Source organism: Penicillium subrubescens (genome assembly GCF_028828155.1).
Source record: "Penicillium subrubescens strain IBT 31985 chromosome Unknown utg000004l_segment0_segment0, whole genome shotgun sequence".
Lineage (NCBI taxonomy): Eukaryota > Fungi > Ascomycota > Eurotiomycetes > Eurotiales > Aspergillaceae > Penicillium > Penicillium subrubescens.
The window spans coordinates 455,390-476,901 of record NW_026643154.1 but is presented as its reverse complement, the minus strand read 5'-3'; the positions used below and the strand labels follow the sequence as shown (position 1 = coordinate 476,901).

Here is a 21,512-nt window from a genome sequence, read left to right as displayed (position 1 = left end):
CCTTGCGGTTTACAAATTGCGGCACCCTTCTTATCTCATTGATTGCTACTTCTTGTCTTCTTCATCCTCTATACTCCGTCCATCTCATCTTCACCCTCTTCACCCTCTATAACCTACTACCACCACCATAACATGGATCACCACTCCATGAGCACAATGGATATGAGCAGTATGAGCGATTCTAGCTCTTCATCCTCTTCCTCTTCAACAATGTCAATGACCATGGTCTTCACCAACGCCCACAACACCCCGCTCTACTCCTCCGCCTGGACACCCTCATCCTCAGGGACATTCGCAGCCACGTGTATCTTCCTCATTGTCCTCGCCATTATCGACCGCTGCCTGATCGCCTTCAAAGCCAGCATGGAGCGCCACTGGCTAGCCGCGCATCTGAACCGTCGCTATGTTGCGATCGCCGGCAAGACCAGCGAAGCAGGACGCATCGATGCCGACCCTGACGCGAAACTCGCCTCACTCATTACGGCGCAAGGAGTCGAGGAGAACGTCAAGGTTGTACGAAACATCTCCCATGGCCCGATTCCGTGGCGGTTTAGCGTGGATGTGCCGCGGGCGTTGCTTTTCCTGTGCATCGCAGGGGTGTCTTATCTACTGTATGTTTCCGATAATCGATTACATTGCATTGCATTTTGCCAATTATTGGGACGGAAAGCTAATTATTGGAACCTTTAGCATGTTGGCGGTTATGACCTACAACATCGGCTATTTCTGCTCAGTGTTGGCGGGCGCGTTCCTGGGGGAATTGGCCGTTGGTCGATACATCCATTGGAACGAGCATGCTCACTGAGGTATTGCAACGAGTATACACCTTTCTTATCTACGATTCACGACTATTTTCGGATTATTGCATCTGTTAGCTAGATGATTGCATATTATGGCGTTTGGGACTTTCTTCTTCTCAGTGGCGAATTCGACCCATTTTCTCTCATCATTTGATTCTCCCACTCCGCTAGACTTCGCTAGACATCGTAACATGCACGCATGCAAATTAAGTTAAAAGTTAACTGCATGCGTCTTGAGCAGAAATGAGCAGATTTCTTAACTGCTTTAGGATTAGTTCGTCGGGTAAAATCCACGCGCTCGTTAAGGGTCCACCCGTCCCGCTAAACTTTTTGCGGGCAACCATCCGCACGGCCCAAGTCTTGTTCCATATTGACATCGTCATTGCAAGAAGATAGTTTTCACCCTTTTGATTCATTAAATAGAAGTGAAGACTTGAAGCTCTTGTGTCCGTCATAAAAGGTGAGGCTAAATGGTGAACGGAAGTCCGGTGTTGATGATTGTCCGAGAATATTGTTCTCGACTCTCGGGTCTTGTATCTCACCTGTCGCCTCAACAGATTGTAAACCACATTATCGCTTGGTCAGGAATCCCTAGAGTCCCTGGGGTTCCTCCTAGAATAAGCAATGACTCAATCACCTGACTGAGATTAAAGATCGTAAAAGCAAACATCAATCCAAGACTCGTGGATAGATTGAATAATATAGTACTACATACCCGAAGTACATTACTCTTTCTCTAACCACTTGAGAAGAAATGAGCAGATTACCTTGTTTGAGTTTAGTGCATCGGGACGGTACCGTCTAAGCGTGCAGTGCACTAAACCCAACAAAGATGCTCTATCGAGATACGCTCGGAAAGGCAGGTCTATGCCCTTGCATGGTTCCGATTGATGACACAAACTGTCCAGTAGTAACTAAGCTAAGCAATTGAAGAATACTGCACAGTACACATCTGATTCCCGCGTGGTCTTGTGGGGTCCGGGCAATGATAACTTAACTGGATAGAGTGGGGAACAGGGAACAGGGTCTCTTTCTCTCTTCCACGAAACGTATAGATACAAAAGGGTTTCTGCAGACGAACCCTTCTCGTTCTTCTACTTCTCAACCTCGTTTACCATCCAATTGACCTCTTCTCTCCGCTTCAACACCCCCTCCTCTCCATTACCCTCACAATGAAGTTCCCCATCTTCACCCTGGCTCTGGCCCCCTTGGCCTCAGCTCATTTCCTCCTCCAATACCCTACCTCCCGCGGTTTCGACGAGGATACCATGCCCGAATTCCCCTGCGGTGGCATGAGCCAATCCTCAAACCGTACTCAACTCCCCATCTCCGGCTCCTTCCCGGTCGCCCTGAAGATGGGTCACAGCCAAACTGCCGTCGAAGTTCTACTTGCGCTCGGCAGCAACCCCGGCAATAACTACAACATCACCCTCGTCAAGACCTTCCAGGTCACCGGCCTGGGCGAGTTCTGTCTGCCGCATGTTGAGTTTAGCGCGGATAATCTCGGTGTGAATATCACCGATGGAATGAATGCTACTCTGCAGGTGCAGAGCAATGGTGACCCTAGCGGTGGTCTCTACGCTGTAAGTAACTCAATTGGCATCGAGTACAGCATTGTCTTCGCTTCGCTTCTTGAGCTCAATTTGCTAATGGTGGTCTTTTAGTGCGCCGACGTCCAATTCTCTTCTAGTGTCACATATTCCGAGCCCTCTTCCTGCTCAAATAACACCAACGTCGTCGCCTCCCTGTTCCCCAGCGCTGCTGCTCAGCGCAACGCCAACGAGTCTACATCCACTGGCAGTGCTCAAGGTTCCAGTTCCGGCTCTAGCTCCAGCTCCAGCTCGTCCTCGTCCAACACCACCACGACTACTTCCAAGGGCGCTGCTGTGCCCATGCAAACCGCTGCTTGGGGTATGCTGGGTGTGGCCTTTGCTGGTGGCATGGCTGTGCTGTAGAGCATAGGCACTCATAGGAAAATTCGAGGAGAAAAATTGGAATACAGATACGGAGCTACCGGAGTTTTCGGCTCATAGTTTGATGATGCTTATTATTGACGGGCATGTTTATGACTTTTATCCAGCGTATAGCTACTGTTACATTACACAGATATGCATTATGAGATATTACTATTTTCTATCCAGCAGCCAGATTTTCTAGACTATTCATCGCGGACTTGATTGAAATATGGGAATTGAAGCGACTGACTTACCCATGCTCTGCGCTCATCAAATTTCTATATATTCAACTTTAGTCGCGAGCACCGCTGATATTACCGTCGAGATGGCTTGGGCCAATTGGTGCAGAAGACAAACGGGTACCCAACATGATTCTGCGTGGCAAGAACTGCTGCGTTGGGTGGGTCTCTGAAGCTACCATGACTAAAAGCCTCTTCTCTTGCGAGGACAGGTGATAATCAGGTAGGCTTCGAAATGTTTTGTATTGTCCAGACTTCCTCTTTCTTCTGTGCATCAACCTACGGGCAATAAAAAAGCGGATAATTTATCCGCAGCATCCGCAGTCTCCGAGCAGAAACAGTCACGTGGCCGAGGATTTAGGCAACACGAAAGGGAATAGACTACCTAACTCCCTGCCCAGCCCCTTGACGGATCAATGGACATGAAATTCAGCATTGTACATCAGGACTTGTGAATCATGACCATGGATCAATTTGAAAAACTGCGACCGGTTGGTGAGTCTGCGCGAGGCGATTCCAAATTCCCATGGCAGACCAGATCTGACACATTTCCCCTTTAGGTCGACTGGAGCAGTACTCCACCTCCCGTCATCAGGCTGGCTTTTATCTGAATGTCGCAGTCACAGCTACTTATGTCCTGCCAGACAGTTTCAAATTGTCGGTGAAGGACTATGTCTACCGCGCCTGTGAGACAGTAATTGCAGAGCATCCGGTACTGTCCGCCATCCCAGTAGCCGATGATACGCAACAGCCGTATTTTGTACGACTACCGCAGATTGACTTGGATCAAGCGGTCTCTTTCGAATCACGCAAGAACGGCTCTTTGTTGATAGCCTCTGCCGATAAAGATCCAATTCCGGATCTCGATCTGCAGGCTCTGCTAGAAAAACAGCACAACACGCCATTCACAGCGCCAAATGCCTACTGGAGACTTTGCGTCCTCACTGACCCCGATAGTCAACGAAAATTTACTGCCGCTTTTGTATACCATCATGCCCTCGGCGATGGTACTTCAGGCAAAGCCTTCCACCAAACATTCCTGCGAGCACTGGACTCAACCGAGAGTGAGAACCGCGAAACCAAGTCCATCATCCAGTCACCTTCTACACCCTTACTACCCAACATCGAGCAAATCCACCCAATGCCACTCTCATTCATATTCCTCGCCAAGAAACTCATCCAAGCAAAAGTCTACTCCTACAGAGACCCGGGCCTCTGGACCGGAGGCAAGATCCAAAAAGAAGGGAAAACCAACCTCCGTCTGGTCCCATTCTCCAAAAAGCTAGTCACGTCTCTCCGGAGAGTATGCCGTCTTGAAGAAACGAGTATCACAGCTCTCCTCCAAACTGCCTTTGCGCGTGCCATCTTCGCCCATCTCCCGGCCCACTACACTAGTCTCAATTGCACGGGTGCTATCTCCTGTCGCCGCTGGTTACCCGATATCATCACCGATGAAGTCATGGGCGTGTTCGTCGGAGACATCGAAGAATCATATACCCGCGACGCCACAACATCCATCGACCCACGGATTTTCACTTGGTCTGAAACCCGACGCTCAAAGAAAACGATCGAAGCTGCCGTCCAACGCAAGGGTCGCGACGCAGGTCCCAACCTGCTCAAGTACGTTAATGACTTCCAGCAGGAGCTGTGTCTGTCAAAGGTCGGTTCTGAGCGCGATAAGAGCTTTGAGATCTCGAATGTCGGCGTTTTCTCCGGTGAAGTCGTGCCTAGGAAACCGCGGATCGAGGGGATGGTGTTTTCGCAGTCTGCGAGTGTTATTGGTAATGCGATTGGGGTTTCTGTTATTACCGGGGGTGATGGATGTATGGTGCTGGCGGTTACATGGCAGGATGGTGTTGTTGAGGAGAGTTTGATTGAGGGAGTTGTGAAATATTTGACGAGGGACTTGAAGGACTTGATCGGGTTGGAGTGATGTTTATTGGTATTTGTGATGTTGTGTCCAAAGTAATGTTTAATTATGATGTATATTGCGGGTGTTAGCTGGGGACTGCAAATTGATTGCATTAATTAGTTTTTGTATATGCAGCTATATAGACCGGATAATGTCTGGCGGGTGGGGCTTTCTGTAAGGATATACTCTATAAGTCAGGATAGAGGCCTGTCAATCAGGTAGGAGAAAGGGACCAAGTTAATTGTTCAGGAAGGCCAAAGGCTGTTTCTTGTGAGATGTAAAACCTCTTCAACATTGGGTAATTTGTGTACAGTCATATCGCTCAAAACAGGAAGGAGATGTATCCTAGGTAGGGGAGTGGGAGCGGGGTGAAACACGAGGCTTGTGTAACCTCTACAAGGGCGTTACTTGCAGGAGTCCGTGCACGTACTGGTGGCGAAGCCCCAATGAACCTGTACCGAAAGCTTAGCGGCTTACTAGGGTCCCGGTGGCCCGAGGCACCGGCATTTGTGGATAACCTCATGTCAGGTATATCGTAACACAGCCTCCCTAACTGAAACTATTCTTATTTCTATTTACTGGTACTGTACTTCAACAGCAACAAAGTTAGCTTCCTGCCCTGTTGGGATCCTAGCGTGCTCACTTACCAGTCGTCTGTTCGGTATACTGATCTCGTTCGACTATATAGTATCGCTTTGCTACATTGGTGACTAGTGCGATACGCGATCCCTGGCCTCTAGGTGCGTTCGAAAGTCAAGCATATGGCATGGTTTCTCTCTGGTACGGCCTCAGTCAGTTTCCTGATTGCCGTGGTAGCTTTGGTGTTCAATTGCTAGCTGCTACTCGTCGGGGAAAGTTCATCTGACCTTCATTTCTTCTATCCCGACGCTGATTGGGTCAGTTACAAGCTGTTTTGATCAGTGCCTCGAATTGATTCTCACCATTTGTTTTGTAAGCATCTTTGGTGAGCGATCGGCCCCGTCCATTAAACGCATCCATTGGCGGAAAAAGGCAGGGCACTAAAGGGTGAACAGGTACATCAACCATAACAATTTCTTGCGAAGCGTTCGCAACTTCAAAATCGATATACGTCTCACAGATCCCGATGCATATGTTTGCGCCATCCATTGGCGGGTGGCCCAGGGAACATCATTAGAGAATATTGAGTTCTACATGTTGGCTGATACCACGCAGCAGGTGAGTAGCCCTCACTCTATCACCACGGTGTCCATTTATGCTTAGGAGTATAGGGTATTTACATGGAAATGGAAGCGGCGGTTTTCTGAGCGATCTCATATTTGTGGGTGGTAATTTCGGGTATGCACTGGATTTGAGAATCCTCGTATCTTCTCGCAATGCATGATGGGCTGATGTGAACAGAGCGTACTTTGGAAACCAGCAATTTACCCCGAGCCATCTGGTCTTTGTAAATTGCAACACTGCTCTGCAGATCCACTGGGATTGGGCATGGACCATGCAAGATGTCATTATCGAGTCCTGCGGAACAGGCATCGTAATAGTCGGCGGAGTAAGCAATCTGAATTCTTTTGCAATATGGAAAGCTTTGCCCGTGATTATGTCTAACCAACAATACGATTCGATTTTAGGCTAGTGGTCCGATGAGCAATGGCCAGCCAGTGGGATCACTGATCCTAACAGATGCATTGTTTGCCAATACTCTCATAGGTGTTAAAACGTCCCTCTATGCCGAGAATTCCACAGCAATGCTTATAAAAATACAGGCTTCTTCAACGTCAAGGACGCCATTGTGGATACCGTGGTATCAAAAACTCTCATTGCCGGCGGAAATGAAGTCTTCGTTGACAATTGGGGGTTCGGAATGCTTTCAACTGAATCGGGCAACAGCAGCTTCATTAACGGACAACCGATTGTATCCATGAATCGCACCAGCTCCTTGCTAGCTGAAACCGGGTATGTCAATTCCAATTATTTCACTCGGAGGCGACCCAAGTATCACGATCTCGGCACCGCTCAAATAATGGACGTGAAGGCCATGTGGGCGAAGGGAGACAGCACTACAGACGACGGCCCGGTCCTCAACTCAATTCTTCAGACCGCGGCTAATCTCAGTTCCAGCGCTTATTTCCCTTTTGGGGTATGTGTGATTCAGGACACCTTAAAAATCCCCCAGGGCAGCCGCATTATCGTTCAAGCATGGTCGCAGATCATGGCGAAAGGGAGCAAATTCGAGCATGAGCTCTTTTCGCGGGTTGGAGTCAAGAGTCAGGAGATGTGGGAGTCGTGGAGATACAGGACATGCTCTTCACTGTGTCAGGCGGCACCGCCGGCGCTATTGTAGTCCAGTGGAACGTCCATAAATCGACCAAGGGCTCTGCTGGATTATAGGGTATGTGACCTAGCCAAGATCTTTCCCGTGGCAGTATATACTAAGAAGGGGTAATAGACACCCACATATGCATCGGAGGCGCCATCGGTTCCAATTTACAAAAAGGGAACTGCCCCAAGCTAAGTGGTGCTATTGACCTTCAATGCAAGGCCGCTTCTCTCTTACTTCATTTGACCCCCCAGTCCTCTGCATACCAGGAAAACGTCTGGGTGTGGGTGGCAGACCATGACCTCGATGTTGTGACACAGGATCAAATTAATATCTATGTGGCGCGTGGTATTTTGATCGAGAGCCAAGGTCCAACATGGTTATATGGGACTGCGGCTGAGCACTGCGTGATGTAGCAATATCAATTGTCCGGCGCAAAGAATGTGCTCCTGGGAATGATTCAAACCGAGTCTCCGTACTTCCAGCCCACCCCGAAGGCGCCTTCTTTGGGCTGGCTACAACGAAACATGCATCAAGGATCCCGAGACTGGTATCTATTGTGATGGTAAGCTTTTTTTGGGATTCTGTCCACACCTACACATACAAATACAGAGAGAGGAGGATAACTAACTTTCAAATACAGAGGTGATTGACGGCTTCACCGAGGTGGATTTCCACTACGAAATGCCCAAGGTTGAGCTTTGTTCCTACTGCAACGTAAAAAAATATTGCGTTATGCAGTCCTCTCCTTTCTCCGTCTACAACACCGGATTGGATCTCTCCTACAAAGAAACGTTGGAATTCATTTACGCCACATGTCCTGGCAAGTCTGGCCCCACCGAAATCCATGCGCCAGTGATCACCCTGCCCGAAGACCCGGTGTCCTGCTTCACAGAGGCAATTTACACGACCAAGAACGGTGATACCTGTGACTCGATTGCGCAGACGCACTCCGTTGCATCGGCTGCGTTACGAGAGTTTAACTCTAAGCTGCATCATAATTGCACCGAGATCACCGTCGGGATCGATCTGTGTCTGCCTCTGACATGTGATACTCCCTACATCCTCCAGAATGGGGATACCTGCGAATCCATTGAATTTGTACAGGACCTTGACATTGGGACGGTTAGAAGATACAATCCCTGGATCAACTTCTGGTGCGACAATCTCCAGACCACCATATGGACTAACGGGCGCACTATCTGTCTCACCCCTCAGGTTGGGTACTACAATATCACCGACCCCATCCCGGGCGAGCTCATTGCTCCTGGTGAAAGTACTGGGTACACAGGTACTGCGATACCGCCACCCTCGAACGCCACGGTTGCCAATGGCACCACGCTCTACTGTGGTCGTTGGTACGAGGTCAGTAGTGCAGACGATACGTGTGTAAGTATATGTACGTCTCACGGCATCACGATTGGACTGTTCCGAGCATTGCCGGAGCTGGCTCCGCAGGTTGTACCGGGTTGTTGCGAGTTGGACTCGCCTATTGCGTGGGACCTCTTTACATGTGGGACTCGAGCAGCCCCGATGATGAACTAGGCGGTCCCGTCCAGTAGATATACATATCTAAAGCTAGCTCGATGATCAGAGTCATGCGCGGTGATGTGGTTCCAGCGGGAGAAATCTGCAGCACCAAGACCGACCACCCACCTCCCCCAGATTTTCTACGTCTATATTTACAGCAAAGATAGTTCACCTGGATCAGCTTATCCGAATTCTGTTAAGTATCTGTTTCATCGAAGGGAGGACCATATCATCCTCGCTAATCGTATTCATAATCAGTCCATTCATCATCTGTCTCCCTCTCCCACAGATCCTCATCGTTGGTCTCTGGCTGCTCGATCGTAGTCGCGTTTTCGATAAATTCGTCAATTCCCTCGATGTATGACAATCGGGGCAATTTCCTATCCTTTTCGGCGAGTAATTTCTCAATTTGCCTATCAAACACATCATGTGGAAGACTGTCGACCTGCGGTTTCATCCCCTTCTTGTACCCATAGATACAAAGCGCCTCCAATTTGGGGGGAGATGATCCACAATAGCAAAAGACGCATCGTCGACTTGATCGGCGCCAATTCCACGCGACAGGTAGTAGAGGAGATGAATTCCGAGGCTCAAGTTCTTTACGTTCGGAAGCCCAAGAAGCGAGCCAGGCAATGAGCGACTGCTCTGTTCTGGTGGGAGCTCTTGGAGTTCATCGGCCCACTCCTGCTGATAGGCGGGATGGGATCTCGACGATCGATCCTCGCTCTCGTTAAGAAGATATTCTCTAAGAGTCGGATCGAATATATGCACAAGCGGAAGTTCCGCCTCGTTATCTAAATCTAGATATACTAACGAATCTGCGTGCATAAGAAGCGCTCGTAAGACGTGATCTGGGATAAAGCTGCTTATGCCATCGCTCGAGCCCCGCCCACCGATCGTATATATAAACTCTTCCAGCCGTTTAGCTGACTGAATAGTTCGTACTAGATATCGGGAATCTACATTGGAGTTCCGGATGGTGATTTTCGAATAATTTGCGGATCGGGGTGGGGGCATAATACTCGAGCCTCCTGTGTCCATAATTGCATCGACTCGAATAGACTCGATCGCGGGGAGCCGGCGTACCAGATTAAGGCAGCCGTACAGATCATAGGGCTGGTAATTGTACCAGGAACTGATTCTTGTATCAGGATCGACAAGAAAACGGGCCCGGCGAAGATGATGCAGGTAAGGCAGGGTCTCCTGCGACCTACTGTTCGCCCGGTCTAAGAACTGCTTAAAGAAGTAATCGCTTTCCTCGAGGGGTGTTCCATTGGATTGGGCCTTTAGTTTTGCAAATTTCGATAGCTCCTGGCCGACAGGACAAAAACTCAAGGATTCCAAGAGGGGTGAAACGCTGACTAGTAATGCTGCCAACGCCTGGGCAAGGAACGGGGCTCGTGGGTCATTGTGGCTAATCAAAGTCAGAATTGGGCCTTCCTTCGGTTTTTTTAAAAAAAGAATGCAAGCAATTTCATTCAATGGAGAAAGGAGGCAGGGAGAAAACAAGCTTACTCCATAGTAGCCGGACTCTGTAGTAAGACATTGAGCACCTTTTCCTGTCCTTCCGGGCTATCAAAACCCGCGCCTTTAATTGCCTGAGTCAGGCGGTCCCGGTCTTTTGGACGGAGAGATCTTTGCGGCGGTTTGATTTCGTATGATCGCACATAAAAGCTATAATCGAGCGATGGAGATCGGTTCAGCTCTATATAGCGAACATATTCCCCATACTGGGGTGTTTTGAGGATCGATCGGAGCATTCTCAAAGCCACCGCCAAATCCAAGGTCTCTCGGAGTTTCACGCGGCGGTATTTGCGACGATTAGACATGTCACACAGCTGATGCCAACGGTGGCATTGTGAAGACAACGCTGCTGCATCGGCATGGAATGGCAGGTAAGATAGAATCCGCAGAAGAATTTCTTCTGGGAGCGATTGGAGAGACATGTTTAATGCCGGGAGGTTCCAGTGATACTACACAATTCATTCTCTCATCGAGTGCGAGAAAGACGAGGAGAGTGTGTCAGAGAGTGAGAGAACGCGCTCGTGCAAGGGCGGCGCGTTGGCGGCTAATATAGAGGACTATCACGTAACAAGACGGGCCAGTCGGGGTCGGTTGGGAGCATTATCCACACGCAGTACTGTGACGTTCCATAAGTTTTTAACCCCACGCCCCACACCGGGAATTGCTACGGACACAGCAGCTTTTTGAGATCGACAGCCAAATGGACCCCACCCCGACAGCTCGTACCACCACGTTAAGCCTATCTAGGAGCTAGCTGTCGGTCTCAGCGCTCGAAAGTAGTTTAGCGCCTCGTATCAAACAGATGAATACACACGCAAACTTCCCCTTTCTCTTTATCTTCCTGGCAATCGCGCAATTGACTCTTGTACAGCAAAAATGACCTCTTTAGGCGAGCAATTGTCTAGCCTTGATGCTGAAAACGATCGTCTGATCAATGAAAGAAGGGGACATGACGCTGAGCTACGAGTACGTAGATCAGAAATCTCGCAGATATCTAGAACAGATTCCTAGCTAATCGTTTATAGTAGGAACTATATCAAACGGGACCTACTTAGGTAACCGAGAATAAGGGCTATAAGCTAAGCGTTGCCGAAATCGAGTACGTCGAGGACCTCCCTGAGTATCAATAATCTCTAATATTGGGTGCAATGCAGAGGTTGATCCAAAGACTTGAAAGTTTATGTACTTCCAACTTGGATGATATCACTGCCATTGAGGACCCAAACTTTCTCAGTGTCTGCATGACTACGATCCTGCAGCACTCACCGCAGCTCGAGCAATGAGATCCGGGCCCTGAACTATGCGGTCCTTCCATGCAGAATTCATTGACCCAATCATCTGTACTATATACCGGGTAACAGCCTCAAGAGGTCAACCTTCTTGGCGGTTTCCAATGATTATGCCGTGGCGCAAGATAACATTTCTCTCAAAATTCAACACTTTGATATCCGCTTTGATTTCTCCCTTGATCCGGGCGTATGGGATCCAAGATTGGGATTTACCATGCGAGGGGGAGATCAGCTTGAAAACTATATAGCCTGCTGGCTTCGCTGCACGAGCCAATTCCGAATGCATCCTGTGCTCAATTTGATACCGCCTTTCAAAATCACCAGCCGCAGCTGGATTAAGGGTTCTTCTCTGGGAAGTACATGTCATTGGACAAGCCCACAGAGGGCAGACTTAGTGACCAATCCACTTACCAGGGTAAGATGTATCATGGTCGATATTCCAAGCCCGCCATGTTCAGCGCACTGGAAATCATGGAACCAGTGGTCGAAAAGTATGGCTTCACTTTGGTGGAAGTAGCCCTTCGCTGGATTGTTCACCATGCTGCCTTGAAGGGCAGCTATGGAAGTGATACTACTGTCGTCGGCTTTAGCAGTTTTGGTCAGTTGCAGCCTAACTTGGCTGATATCGAGAAAGGACCTTTGCCCTTTGGGGTGGTCCACTGTCTTGATCAGGCATGGTATGTTACCAAAGCCGATGCAGCCAACTTCCGGCATGGAGAGCTCAAATATGAATATGACACGCTGCAGAGCTCTTAAGGAATATGCATAAGCATTAACTTATTCAGATTAAACTCATGGAAGGCCAAGACAACGAGCTTTGTGACAATCTGATTAGATGGGGAAAGCATCAAAAGTTAGACTCTGGACCAGTCAGGCTAGCCCCATGTCACTGGAACGGCTTAGAAGCGACACGATTCTAGTTAACGTTACCATGTGCATGCAAATTCCAAGTGCTGTCTATGAATCTTTGCTATGAAGATCAGGGCAACCGTCTAATTCTATTAGTCATTTCTTAGATGAAATGTTTTTGCTGGGAAGATAGGTTAGCCGGTCGGCTGTCAGCCGTTGATTGCGTGATATCTGGAAGAGTGATGCGAACTTGAACGGTGTCGAACCCCTCTTCATGAATAATATGCGGAGAGTAATGTAACGAACGTACATTTGAAAATGCCCCCAGATACAAACTTGGTCATGCTTATTAATGCTAAATGATTCGTGATAAGGCGTAATCATGTATAACATCGCATCATTTTAGCTTCAGCACATTGCAGATAAGCCCGTTGTAGCCGATTCGGATATAAAGTAGCTTGCTGATCTCAAGAATCAACAGATCCAACCTGTCAAGAAAATTAAAGCCAGTGGGAACATACTCCGACATCGAAATGCCGACAGAATTCATCAGCTTGACATTCCCCAATGCATCGACCGAGGTCAATCCAATTCCAAATGCTTCCATTGATCCAGAGTATCTCGTTCGCTATGCTCGGACTTTGGATGATTATGGCTTCAACTACACTCTAGTGCCGTATGATTCGTCTTATTTCGATCCATTCACAGTTGGTGCGACTATCGCATCGGTGACGAAGAACCTCAAGATTATCATCGCGCTTCGGCCAAACACTCTTTACCCAACGGTCGCAGCCAAAGCTCTCGCAACTCTCGACCAGTTGAGCTCGGGACGAGCCGTTGTGCATTTCATCGCAGGTGGTAGTGATATCGAACAGGCTAGGGAGGGCGACTTCCTGACCAAAGATCAACGATACGCACGCCTTGAAGAATACATTAAAATTCTGCGCCGGGCCTGGGAATCGGCAGATCCGTTTGACTGGGATGGCCAGTACTATCAATTTAAGCAATTCAGCAACAAAGTCCGTCCTGTCAATGGCACTATCCCAGTATCAGTGGGCGGTTCCTCGGATGAAGCGTACCGCATTGGTGGCTCGCTTGCCGATATTTTCGGTCTTTGGGGAGAGCCGCTGAAGGAGACGAAGGAGCAAATCGATCGTATCTATGCCGAAGCGGCAAAGGCAGGCCGTGCGGAGAATGACCGACCTCGAATCTGGGTCACCTTCCGTCCTATTATTGCAGAGACGGACGAGCTTGCTTGGGCAAAGGCACACCGAACGCTGGATACACTGAATGCCACCCGTGCTAACGGGCAGGGCAAGGCCCCCACAAATGCTCCACCTCCGCAAAATGTTGGCTCTCAAAGGCTGCTGGATATTGCTGCCAGGGGCGAAGTTCAAGATCGCGCTCTTTGGTATCCTACCGTCACTGCAACTAATGCCCGTGGAGCATCGACTGCGCTGGTCGGGTCGCCGCAGACAATCAACGATTCAATTCTGGATTACGTCGATCTTGGAGCCGAATTGATCTCCATCCGTGGCTATGATAATCTCAATGATGCGATTGACTATGGACGCTATGTCTTGCCAAGTGTGCGAAAGGTGTTGAAAGAGCGGAAGACTTCGGGAGAATCCAAGGGCACGACAACCTAAGAAGCTCTTGCATACTATTGATCCAAGTACATGATTATAAATATCACACTATTTGTAAATAACTATCAATGCAATTTGTAAGCTTAAACCAATCTCTAATTAAGATTAGTTGTCTCGTATATAGACTAAAAGAGGCCTCAAGTTTTGGGAGAGGACATAGATACATGATTCTAGATATGGTATTTCCAAAACCCGGCCAACAATGCAAAAACACAAAGTACATGTACTGAAAAACACCCCAAATTATTTCCTTCAACATGCAAAATCAAGAATTATTCCCATCAGAAGAAATCTTCCATGCCCTCGCATTCACAGACAATATAAGCGGAGCAGAGGTCGACAATGGGCTTTCCAAGAGAGACCCAAGTTATTTCAGCGTCCAGGCTTGCATCCAAGTGATGCTTCTCTTCGGTGATGGTACAGACGGTGGTCTGCTGGAAGGCTGTGAGCTGAGCGCTGGAAGCGAAAACGAGGCCATTGTGTGCGACAGCGGTGTTGCCCCAAAGCTCCTGAACTGGTCGCTTCACACCGTCGACGGGAATGATAACATTGGCGTTGGCACCATATTGATCATTGGCAAGTTGGACAGTAGCAGTCAACGGCTTCCACCCAAACTCGGCGGCGGGTGCGGCGAATGCAATGGTGGAAAAGAGCGCAGAGGTAAGCGCGGCGGCGTTGGAGAAGAGCATTTTGAATAGATATGAAAAATGTTTTGTAATAGATCACTTATTGAAGTTTTCTTTCAATCGGACTTGGAGAAGCTTTAGAAGTTGTAGCTTGGATGACAGAGAGGATCTTTTCTAAAAGCGAGACGTAGATCGGGGACAGGCGAGGTTGATATATGATGCCCTCGGTGTCGCTTGCAGATTGAATACATTCTACCAGAACTGGTTGTTTAGTTAGAATTGTCTTGGTTTCCGAGTCCGTCGAACTGTTTGCTATGGCATGTTCTACATGATGAGAGTCGAGACCATTGTCTTTACCGCATCCGGTAAAGTCGAAACAGTGCGAGAGTGGAAGCGGAAATATGTGTCACTAGGACATATTTGTTTTCTAGCTTGGCCAGCTCCAGATTTGGATCCATCGAGATCATTGGTGCGTATGTTTTTAGTGGTATAGCTTGTGCAACATGGATCCAGGGAAAGGTTGTGATGACAGCTGTCATCAATATACCTCTTGAATAAAGATTAAGATAAATCATAACAAACTCATATCGTTGAATAATGTCTGTGATGAGCTGTCCGATCACGTTTATTTTTTAGACAGTTCCTATGATGTTCGCATGTTTTCAGCTCACAGTAGAGAATTCACGACGATGATTCTCCACAAAAGACGTGATTGGAAAAAAGGACTTGAATGTACCTAGCCTTTCTCTGAGCCTCAGCCTGTAGCCTGACAAGCAAGTGACTGGACGAACACGAAATCTCCGTCTACCCCGCGTGATATCTCGTGGCTGGCAGGAATGTTGCATGGACGAAATAGGCAAAGGAATGTTCCCTGGCAATATAATACCCGCCGATCCATGCGAAAGTTGGCTGGCGACCAATTTCTCCGAAGAGCTGTCAGCATTCTTGGGCTTCGGAAGCACGCCGATCTATTCTACTGGAGAATAACATCAATGTTTGAATCATGGACTTCCAAATACGACTCTTCGATATCTAGTACTAGGACCCAGCGTGTATTTCCATAGCTGTGGCGTTTTCCCAACCTCCAGCAGTTCTGGTGCTTCAAGTTCACCCCTCGTAAAGGCAGATGAAGGGCTGGGAATACGATGAAGGATAGTTTGGCGTCGCTGCTTGCAAGGAGTTTCGAAAAATGCTGCCACCGGGTTTAGATCACTCATGACAAGTCTTGCAGTGGATCGAAAAGCCAAAGCTGGCAGAGTTTAGTTAAAATACCGTTTAGCTTGTAAACTGCCCGGCCTGATAACCTACGTACCGGATTTCCTATGCCATGCCTTGGCTTTCCCTTTCCGTTTTAGTTCTCAGCCCCTCGCCGCTTTTGCTCACTGAGTAGAACTGGGCACGCCTCTGAGCGCCCTGACCTGATCAGTGAGCATTATATAAGCTCATTGATCCGCTCACTGAGCGCTCTGATCCTCCGTTGCAAAGTTATTAGGCGTCTCTACCTACTCGTTATTGCAGGCCAACAATCTGGATCTATACTGCCAAGGTTTTGCTCACGTAGTGAACTAGACTCTCTGTGTCCCTCCGCAGTGCCACACTTATACCTGGAAGGGTACTAATACATGCGACAGTGTCGTTAGTCCTCTCGGCAATGTAACTATTCCATAGTTCGTTGCATAGAACCCCAATATCAACTCTCTATGTCTTAATAGCGATTTCTACATTGAAATTGAGGTTTGCTTGAGGTAAGCAATCTTGCAGTTCTTCTGAATTTGGTGTATGTAGGATATTCAAGGGGTATTCTAATGTGCTATTATCAGCCCTCCTAGTGGCTACCTAAACCACAGCACAAGTGACTCCGATTCAAGCTCTACTTCAAATGCGACGACTACAGATGCCACTAGTGTTGCGGCAGTACCAACTAATGCCCTAGATAGTAGTAACCACAACTGTAGTCTGTGGTACACGGTGAGTGATTATGAATTCTTCACTTCCAGAAACATTCTTGTCCAATAATTTACTGATCGCTCTATAGGTCTAAGCGGGAGATACCTGCGCCTAGGTTTCGATAGCACAATCTATTTCACTGGCAGATTTCTACTTTTTGAACCTAGACATTGACGGCAACTGCACGAATCTCGAGCTAGGCGAGGCTTATTGTGTTAAACCTGTTGGTTCAATTACTAACTATCCCAACTACACCCTCACTGGGGTTTTGCCTATCATAGTCACCCCCGCTACCTTCGCTTCCGTGAATACCGATATCCTTACCACTACCAGCTATCCTGGTTTTGTGTATACTGAGCCCATACAGCTCCCTACAGCTCTAGACACACTTTCGGGCTGTTTGAATATGCAAATCCCTCTAATATTACCAATCTCTGCCGGAACCTCGCGACGGACTATGAAATCTGTATGGATCAATTAGTGGAGTGGAACCCAAGTCTCTCAAACAACAAGTCGACCTGTACCCTTAAGATGACGTACAGCTACTGCGTTCTGGAGTACGCGAATAGCACGGGTAAGGGATGAGGATACTCTTAATAGGCAGATCAGTGCTGACAGTGGATTAGCGACGGAGCCTGCTGTGACCGATTGTCTCATCATCAATGCTACGGAGAGCGGTACTGCTTCTAACTGTAACTGTTTCACTTCCGTTGATCTCTATGACTCCCTAGGTATGCGCCCCGAGACCCTTTAAAAAGTGGGCTTTATTGACTATATCTAGATTATATATGTGCCGATATTGTCTCCGACTATGGCGTAATATTAGCAAATCTGCTGACCTGGAACTAATGGCTATCAGATGGCTGCGATAATGCCCTCTATTCCGGCCTTAATGTCACCGATTCTCGCGCTGTGTGTATCGGTGTCGGCTCTACGAATATGACTGCCACTTCGACTGCGACTGCGACTAGCACAGAAACTTCTACCTAAACTATGGTATCTATGGGTCCCACTCAGACTGGAGTTGTTTCAGGATGTTAGAAATTCTATGCCGTGGTGGATGGTGATGACTGCTCGACGATTAAGAGTAAGTTTAGCATTAGCTTTGCGGAGTTCTACTATTGGGACTTAAGTATTGGCAGCACTTGCGGCTCTCTTTGGCTGGGATATGTATACTGCGTGAAGGGTCTAGCCTCGACTGCTATAACTACAGGACCAAGTGCCCCGACACAAACAGGTATCGTATCTAATTGCGATTAATATTACACGGTAGTGGACGGGGATTTATGCGCCTAGATTGAGATAAAATTTGGGGGATTTTATTTGCACAGTTGTACTAGTGGAATTCCGCGATTGGATCAGACTGCTAGACCCTGGTAACTGGGTATTCGTTTTGTGTGGGAGTTTCTGCTGAGACTACTACGCAGAAACGGACGGAAAAGCTCGATCGATTGAAGTCTCCGAGGGAGAAAGAAGGAAGAAGATATCTATATCTACACAATCGGGCGCGTATACAATCTGCCTAATCCCGATGGTTCTTATTGAGAAATTAGAGGTAGTTTGGGAGATATGTGGTGAACTGAAGAAAGAAGACCTTCAATCTGCTGTAAATTACTAGGTATTGCTGTTATTATCTATTTACCGTAATTTTTCTGTTTCAACCTGAAGCTTTAACATTAATCTCAAATTTTGGTGTCTCCGCTTATCCACTGTGATAACTAGAGCTATGGAGTTCGGAGTACTCCGGAAACTATAGTGGATTATATATTAATGCAACCTCAAGAAATGAATGTTTTACCACAAAAACATACTGCCTATGGGATGTTCTCTTCAAATTAAACCCTTAATACAGAATACGGTAAAAATAGATTCAAACAAAGAATAGATCAAGATAAACTCTACTCAAGGAAAAGGCGAGAGACTGATGAGTGGAAATATCCCTAGCCCTGGAGAGTTAAAGAGGAAAAAATGGGTGGTATACTATGTATAGAGCACTTGAGGGGGGAATCTAAAATCAGATCGAAGTTGTGAAAGCTTGTTCTTTATTACAGTGAAGTACAATGATAGTGAATTAGTGTATCTGAAAATCGGGTTGATTATTATACGATATGGTATATAGTAAATTACGCGTATCCTGCAAGCCGAATTGATTATTATACGATATGGTATATAGTAAATTACGCGTATCCTGCAAGCCGAATTCAATGTGATGATCCTCTTCCGACCTGGAGAGAGGGTCACACCGGACACGCGCGATTCGCAACCGCTGAGAAGCCGTCTACTATCCGCTTGGTCTACTAGAACCAATCGTCCACAGCACCCTCTCGCGTCAACAAACCCTAGGCTGCTCCTGTATCTTCTCCGTGGGTCGATAGGACCTATAATTTAGTGGAGAATTAGTGGCAACGATGCATAACAAAAATTTTTTTCTCGGGAGCACCCCCTGGCTAAGGATAATATCTAGACAGAGTTACAGTGGTAGTGCAAAAGTTTGAAACTATTTCCAGCTTACCGCCTATGTTTCACCGCTTACTACAGACTCCCTATTACCGTCTACTTCTTTCGCGATACGCGTTGTCTATTAGTGATATAGGTGCGACGCCTGACAGGGTACAAGAAATTGTAGAGGTGGAGGAATAATATTCAAATACTTTTTTTTTGGATGAAATCTCTCTTCCTTCGTTGATGACTCGATCCCTTTGACCTCGATAGGATTTGCAGGGTTTGTCGTCTTCTTTGGCCCTGCATGAAGCAGGCCGGGGTTTTCCTGTCAGGACCAGGCCTTGTTCCTTTCCTTTGTGCTTCAGGGCCTTATAGACCCTGTTCTGTTCTCTTCTGCTTCTTCGTCTTCTCCTAGTCGTCTTCGTCTTCCTGCTCCTCTAGATAGACCAATTTGACTCAGTCTCCCTCTCTCTCCGCTTCCTGTGCCAGCAGTGCCGTGGGCGCTGTCATTCGTAGATTTTGATCTGGCAGAAAAGTCTTGGCATTAAGAAAATAGTTTCAAACTTTGCACTGCCACTGTACTCCGTACTTGTGAGGGAAATTTGGGTCCATCTAGGCGGTGCCTGAGGGTACGGCAGGTAATTATGAGCAGGTGGTCGGGTAGATTCACCGCCTGAATTCTGAGGTACTGAGGGCAGAAACCTGCCTCCGACTTAGTCCACTCTGTATCCTGGGCCCAACTTGACTTCTTCCAAGACTTCTCTATCTCCTTTCCACTAAATGTTTCGAACACTTTTTCGGAAGCAATTATTCAGGTGTTCCAACCTTTCAACTCGTCCCATCCGTTTCCCTACCAGAATTGGCCTTTCCCAGGTCACCAAATCATTCTCAAAAACAATGAGTTCCTCACACATCCCCGATTATGAAATCGAAGAACCATCAAAACGAGATCCCACTATAGAAACATGCTTAAACGGTGCAGACAACCTAGAACGGCTTCTCCAAAAAGATGGATTCACAAAGTGGGGCTTCGTCATCTATCGTTGCACATACCAAAGCCAAAAAGACTGGGAAAGATTCATAGCTCGCTTCCTCCAGCCCGTCACAGAATACCTTGAGGACAGCAAGGGTCTAGATATGTTAGAAGGGTTTACTCCAACGGTCTTTGAAGACCTTTTATTTAATAAGGCGACCACCGCTCTGCTTCGCACCCATTTTAGGAAGTGGGCTACGACTGCACCGCTGCAGGAACAGGGTATCGATACTTTCGGACATTCGGGTCGCTATAGATTTTTTATTATGGTAGACCAGGAGGTGCTAGAGTCTGTCTTGGACTCGGACCCAGATGCTATAACGCGAACCGGGTTTGTTCGTCTGGTTTATGGGGAATGGGAGCCTGAGGTAAATGAAGATAGCAATGAGTCGGTCGATTCGGATAAGGAGTTTGAGCCCCTGGAGGGATGCACGCAGGAAGATGTTGGTTGGATGAAGGTGCCATACGATGAGATACAGGCAGTTGGAGCCTTGACAATGCGCGATATGGACGACTGGGATATGTATTATGCTCGTCCTCCGGAAATGCAGGCCTTGGGTTGACCTTACAGTGTCCAAAGGTAAGATCGGAGGTTGGTTTAGGAAACATGAGAATCGGACTGTGTATTATGAAAGCTTCAACGGCATTGAAAGTTGCATTTATAGATCTAAGTAATTTTCTTCTTCAACAAAGCGAACATTCGTAACCGTTGCTACGTATGGTAGGCAAGTTCAAGAAGATCCTTTACATCGTCTTCGAGGATGAGGTCTACCGGCGGACCATTGGCCAGGCATATTGGAAGCTACTGGCTATTCCCGCAGCTACGCTATCACCCATCAATCCCTGCCTAACTATGCTACTCTCGTTACCGGGGACTTCTTCAATATGGTGCCGGAGTCACTCCGAACAATATCTCGTTCCATTCAAAACTTCGGCCTGGGCTCGCTCGGCCGTAACGAAACCAACGTCACCAACGGCAACCTCTTCGGCTTGGTGGATTCCTCTAACGCACACAAGGAAGCAAAGCTAGGCGGTGGTGACCAAGGAGATGAATAACAAGTCTTGGCAAATGTTGAGATGTTGACTGAGGGGGCCTAGCTACTGGACAAGAAGAGTTAAGGGGGGAAAGATTCTGACTTGAGCTAAGAGCTTAAGAGGCTAGGTCTGAATAATTGTGTGTCTATATTTAGATTTACCCATCGCCTGTGCGTTTTTACCAACTTGAATAGTGATTGATCAGATTGATAGATCGGGGTCGATTCAAGAACACTTCATCTCATCACTTTATTCTATACTCAAAGCTATTTATCCGATCCTAAGACTAGGATTCACTAATGTAAAGACCTCCGGATATCAAACAAAATCGCCATCGCTAAATTTCCCCACAGATTAATTGTAAGCTAGGTTCAGATTTAGGAGCC

The 21,512-nt window shown here is 47.5% G+C and overlaps 10 protein-coding genes across 10 annotated transcripts; 8 read left to right on the top strand and 2 right to left on the bottom strand.

Annotated features, from left to right (window-relative positions):
* Positions 1 to 132: 132 nt before the first annotated feature.
* N7473_005261 (copper transporter family protein) lies at positions 133 to 805 on the top strand (the record flags this gene model as incomplete). Its single annotated transcript, XM_057151201.1, has 2 exons — positions 133 to 611; positions 691 to 805. The coding sequence occupies 2 exons, from the start codon at positions 133 to 135 to the stop codon at positions 803 to 805; spliced, it is 594 nt and encodes a 197-aa protein (XP_057009006.1).
* Positions 806 to 1,814: 1,009 nt separating this feature from the next.
* Positions 1,815 to 2,987, top strand: N7473_005260 (putative GPI anchored protein). The gene is made up of 2 exons (XM_057151200.1): positions 1,815 to 2,383; positions 2,465 to 2,987. Exons 1-2 carry the CDS (start codon positions 1,973 to 1,975, stop codon positions 2,753 to 2,755), a joined length of 702 nt encoding a protein of 233 aa, XP_057009005.1. The 5' UTR covers positions 1,815 to 1,972; the 3' UTR covers positions 2,756 to 2,987.
* A 465-nt stretch (positions 2,988 to 3,452) lies between these two features.
* On the top strand, positions 3,453 to 4,927 carry N7473_005259 (uncharacterized protein; the record flags this gene model as incomplete). Its single annotated transcript, XM_057151199.1, has 2 exons — positions 3,453 to 3,489; positions 3,555 to 4,927. 2 exons carry the CDS (start codon positions 3,453 to 3,455, stop codon positions 4,925 to 4,927), a joined length of 1,410 nt encoding a protein of 469 aa, XP_057009004.1.
* A 3,010-nt stretch (positions 4,928 to 7,937) lies between these two features.
* Positions 7,938 to 8,747, top strand: N7473_005258 (LysM peptidoglycan-binding domain-containing protein; the record flags this gene model as incomplete). Its single annotated transcript, XM_057151198.1, has 1 exon — positions 7,938 to 8,747. One exon carries the CDS (start codon positions 7,938 to 7,940, stop codon positions 8,745 to 8,747), a length of 810 nt encoding a protein of 269 aa, XP_057009003.1.
* Positions 8,748 to 8,970: 223 nt separating this feature from the next.
* On the bottom strand, positions 8,971 to 10,678 carry N7473_005257 (F-box protein; the record flags this gene model as incomplete). The annotated part of the gene is made up of 3 exons (XM_057151197.1): positions 8,971 to 9,195; positions 9,246 to 10,146; positions 10,248 to 10,678. The coding sequence occupies 3 exons, from the start codon at positions 10,676 to 10,678 to the stop codon at positions 8,971 to 8,973; spliced, it is 1,557 nt and encodes a 518-aa protein (XP_057009002.1).
* Positions 10,679 to 11,995: 1,317 nt separating this feature from the next.
* On the top strand, positions 11,996 to 12,301 carry N7473_005256 (uncharacterized protein; the record flags this gene model as incomplete). Its single annotated transcript, XM_057151196.1, has 1 exon — positions 11,996 to 12,301. One exon carries the CDS (start codon positions 11,996 to 11,998, stop codon positions 12,299 to 12,301), a length of 306 nt encoding a protein of 101 aa, XP_057009001.1.
* A 626-nt stretch (positions 12,302 to 12,927) lies between these two features.
* On the top strand, positions 12,928 to 14,043 carry N7473_005255 (LLM class flavin-dependent oxidoreductase; the record flags this gene model as incomplete). Its single annotated transcript, XM_057151195.1, has 1 exon — positions 12,928 to 14,043. One exon carries the CDS (start codon positions 12,928 to 12,930, stop codon positions 14,041 to 14,043), a length of 1,116 nt encoding a protein of 371 aa, XP_057009000.1.
* A 281-nt stretch (positions 14,044 to 14,324) lies between these two features.
* N7473_005254 (uncharacterized protein) lies at positions 14,325 to 14,732 on the bottom strand (the record flags this gene model as incomplete). The annotated part of the gene is made up of 1 exon (XM_057151194.1): positions 14,325 to 14,732. One exon carries the CDS (start codon positions 14,730 to 14,732, stop codon positions 14,325 to 14,327), a length of 408 nt encoding a protein of 135 aa, XP_057008999.1.
* Positions 14,733 to 17,147: 2,415 nt separating this feature from the next.
* Positions 17,148 to 17,606, top strand: N7473_005253 (uncharacterized protein; the record flags this gene model as incomplete). The annotated part of the gene is made up of 3 exons (XM_057151193.1): positions 17,148 to 17,190; positions 17,243 to 17,347; positions 17,476 to 17,606. The coding sequence occupies 3 exons, from the start codon at positions 17,148 to 17,150 to the stop codon at positions 17,604 to 17,606; spliced, it is 279 nt and encodes a 92-aa protein (XP_057008998.1).
* Positions 17,607 to 19,955: 2,349 nt separating this feature from the next.
* On the top strand, positions 19,956 to 20,654 carry N7473_005252 (uncharacterized protein; the record flags this gene model as incomplete). Its single annotated transcript, XM_057151192.1, has 1 exon — positions 19,956 to 20,654. The coding sequence occupies one exon, from the start codon at positions 19,956 to 19,958 to the stop codon at positions 20,652 to 20,654; it is 699 nt and encodes a 232-aa protein (XP_057008997.1).
* Between the last annotated feature and the right edge of the window lie 858 nt (positions 20,655 to 21,512).

Coding starts and splice junctions, on each gene's coding strand:
- N7473_005260 (XM_057151200.1), top strand. CDS start 1,973: ATGAAGTTCCCCATCTTCACCCTGGCTCTGGCCCCCTTGGCCTCAGCT. Junction 2,384..2,464: donor CTAGCGGTGGTCTCTACGCT/GTAAGTAACTCA, acceptor GTGGTCTTTTAG/TGCGCCGACGTCCAATTCTC.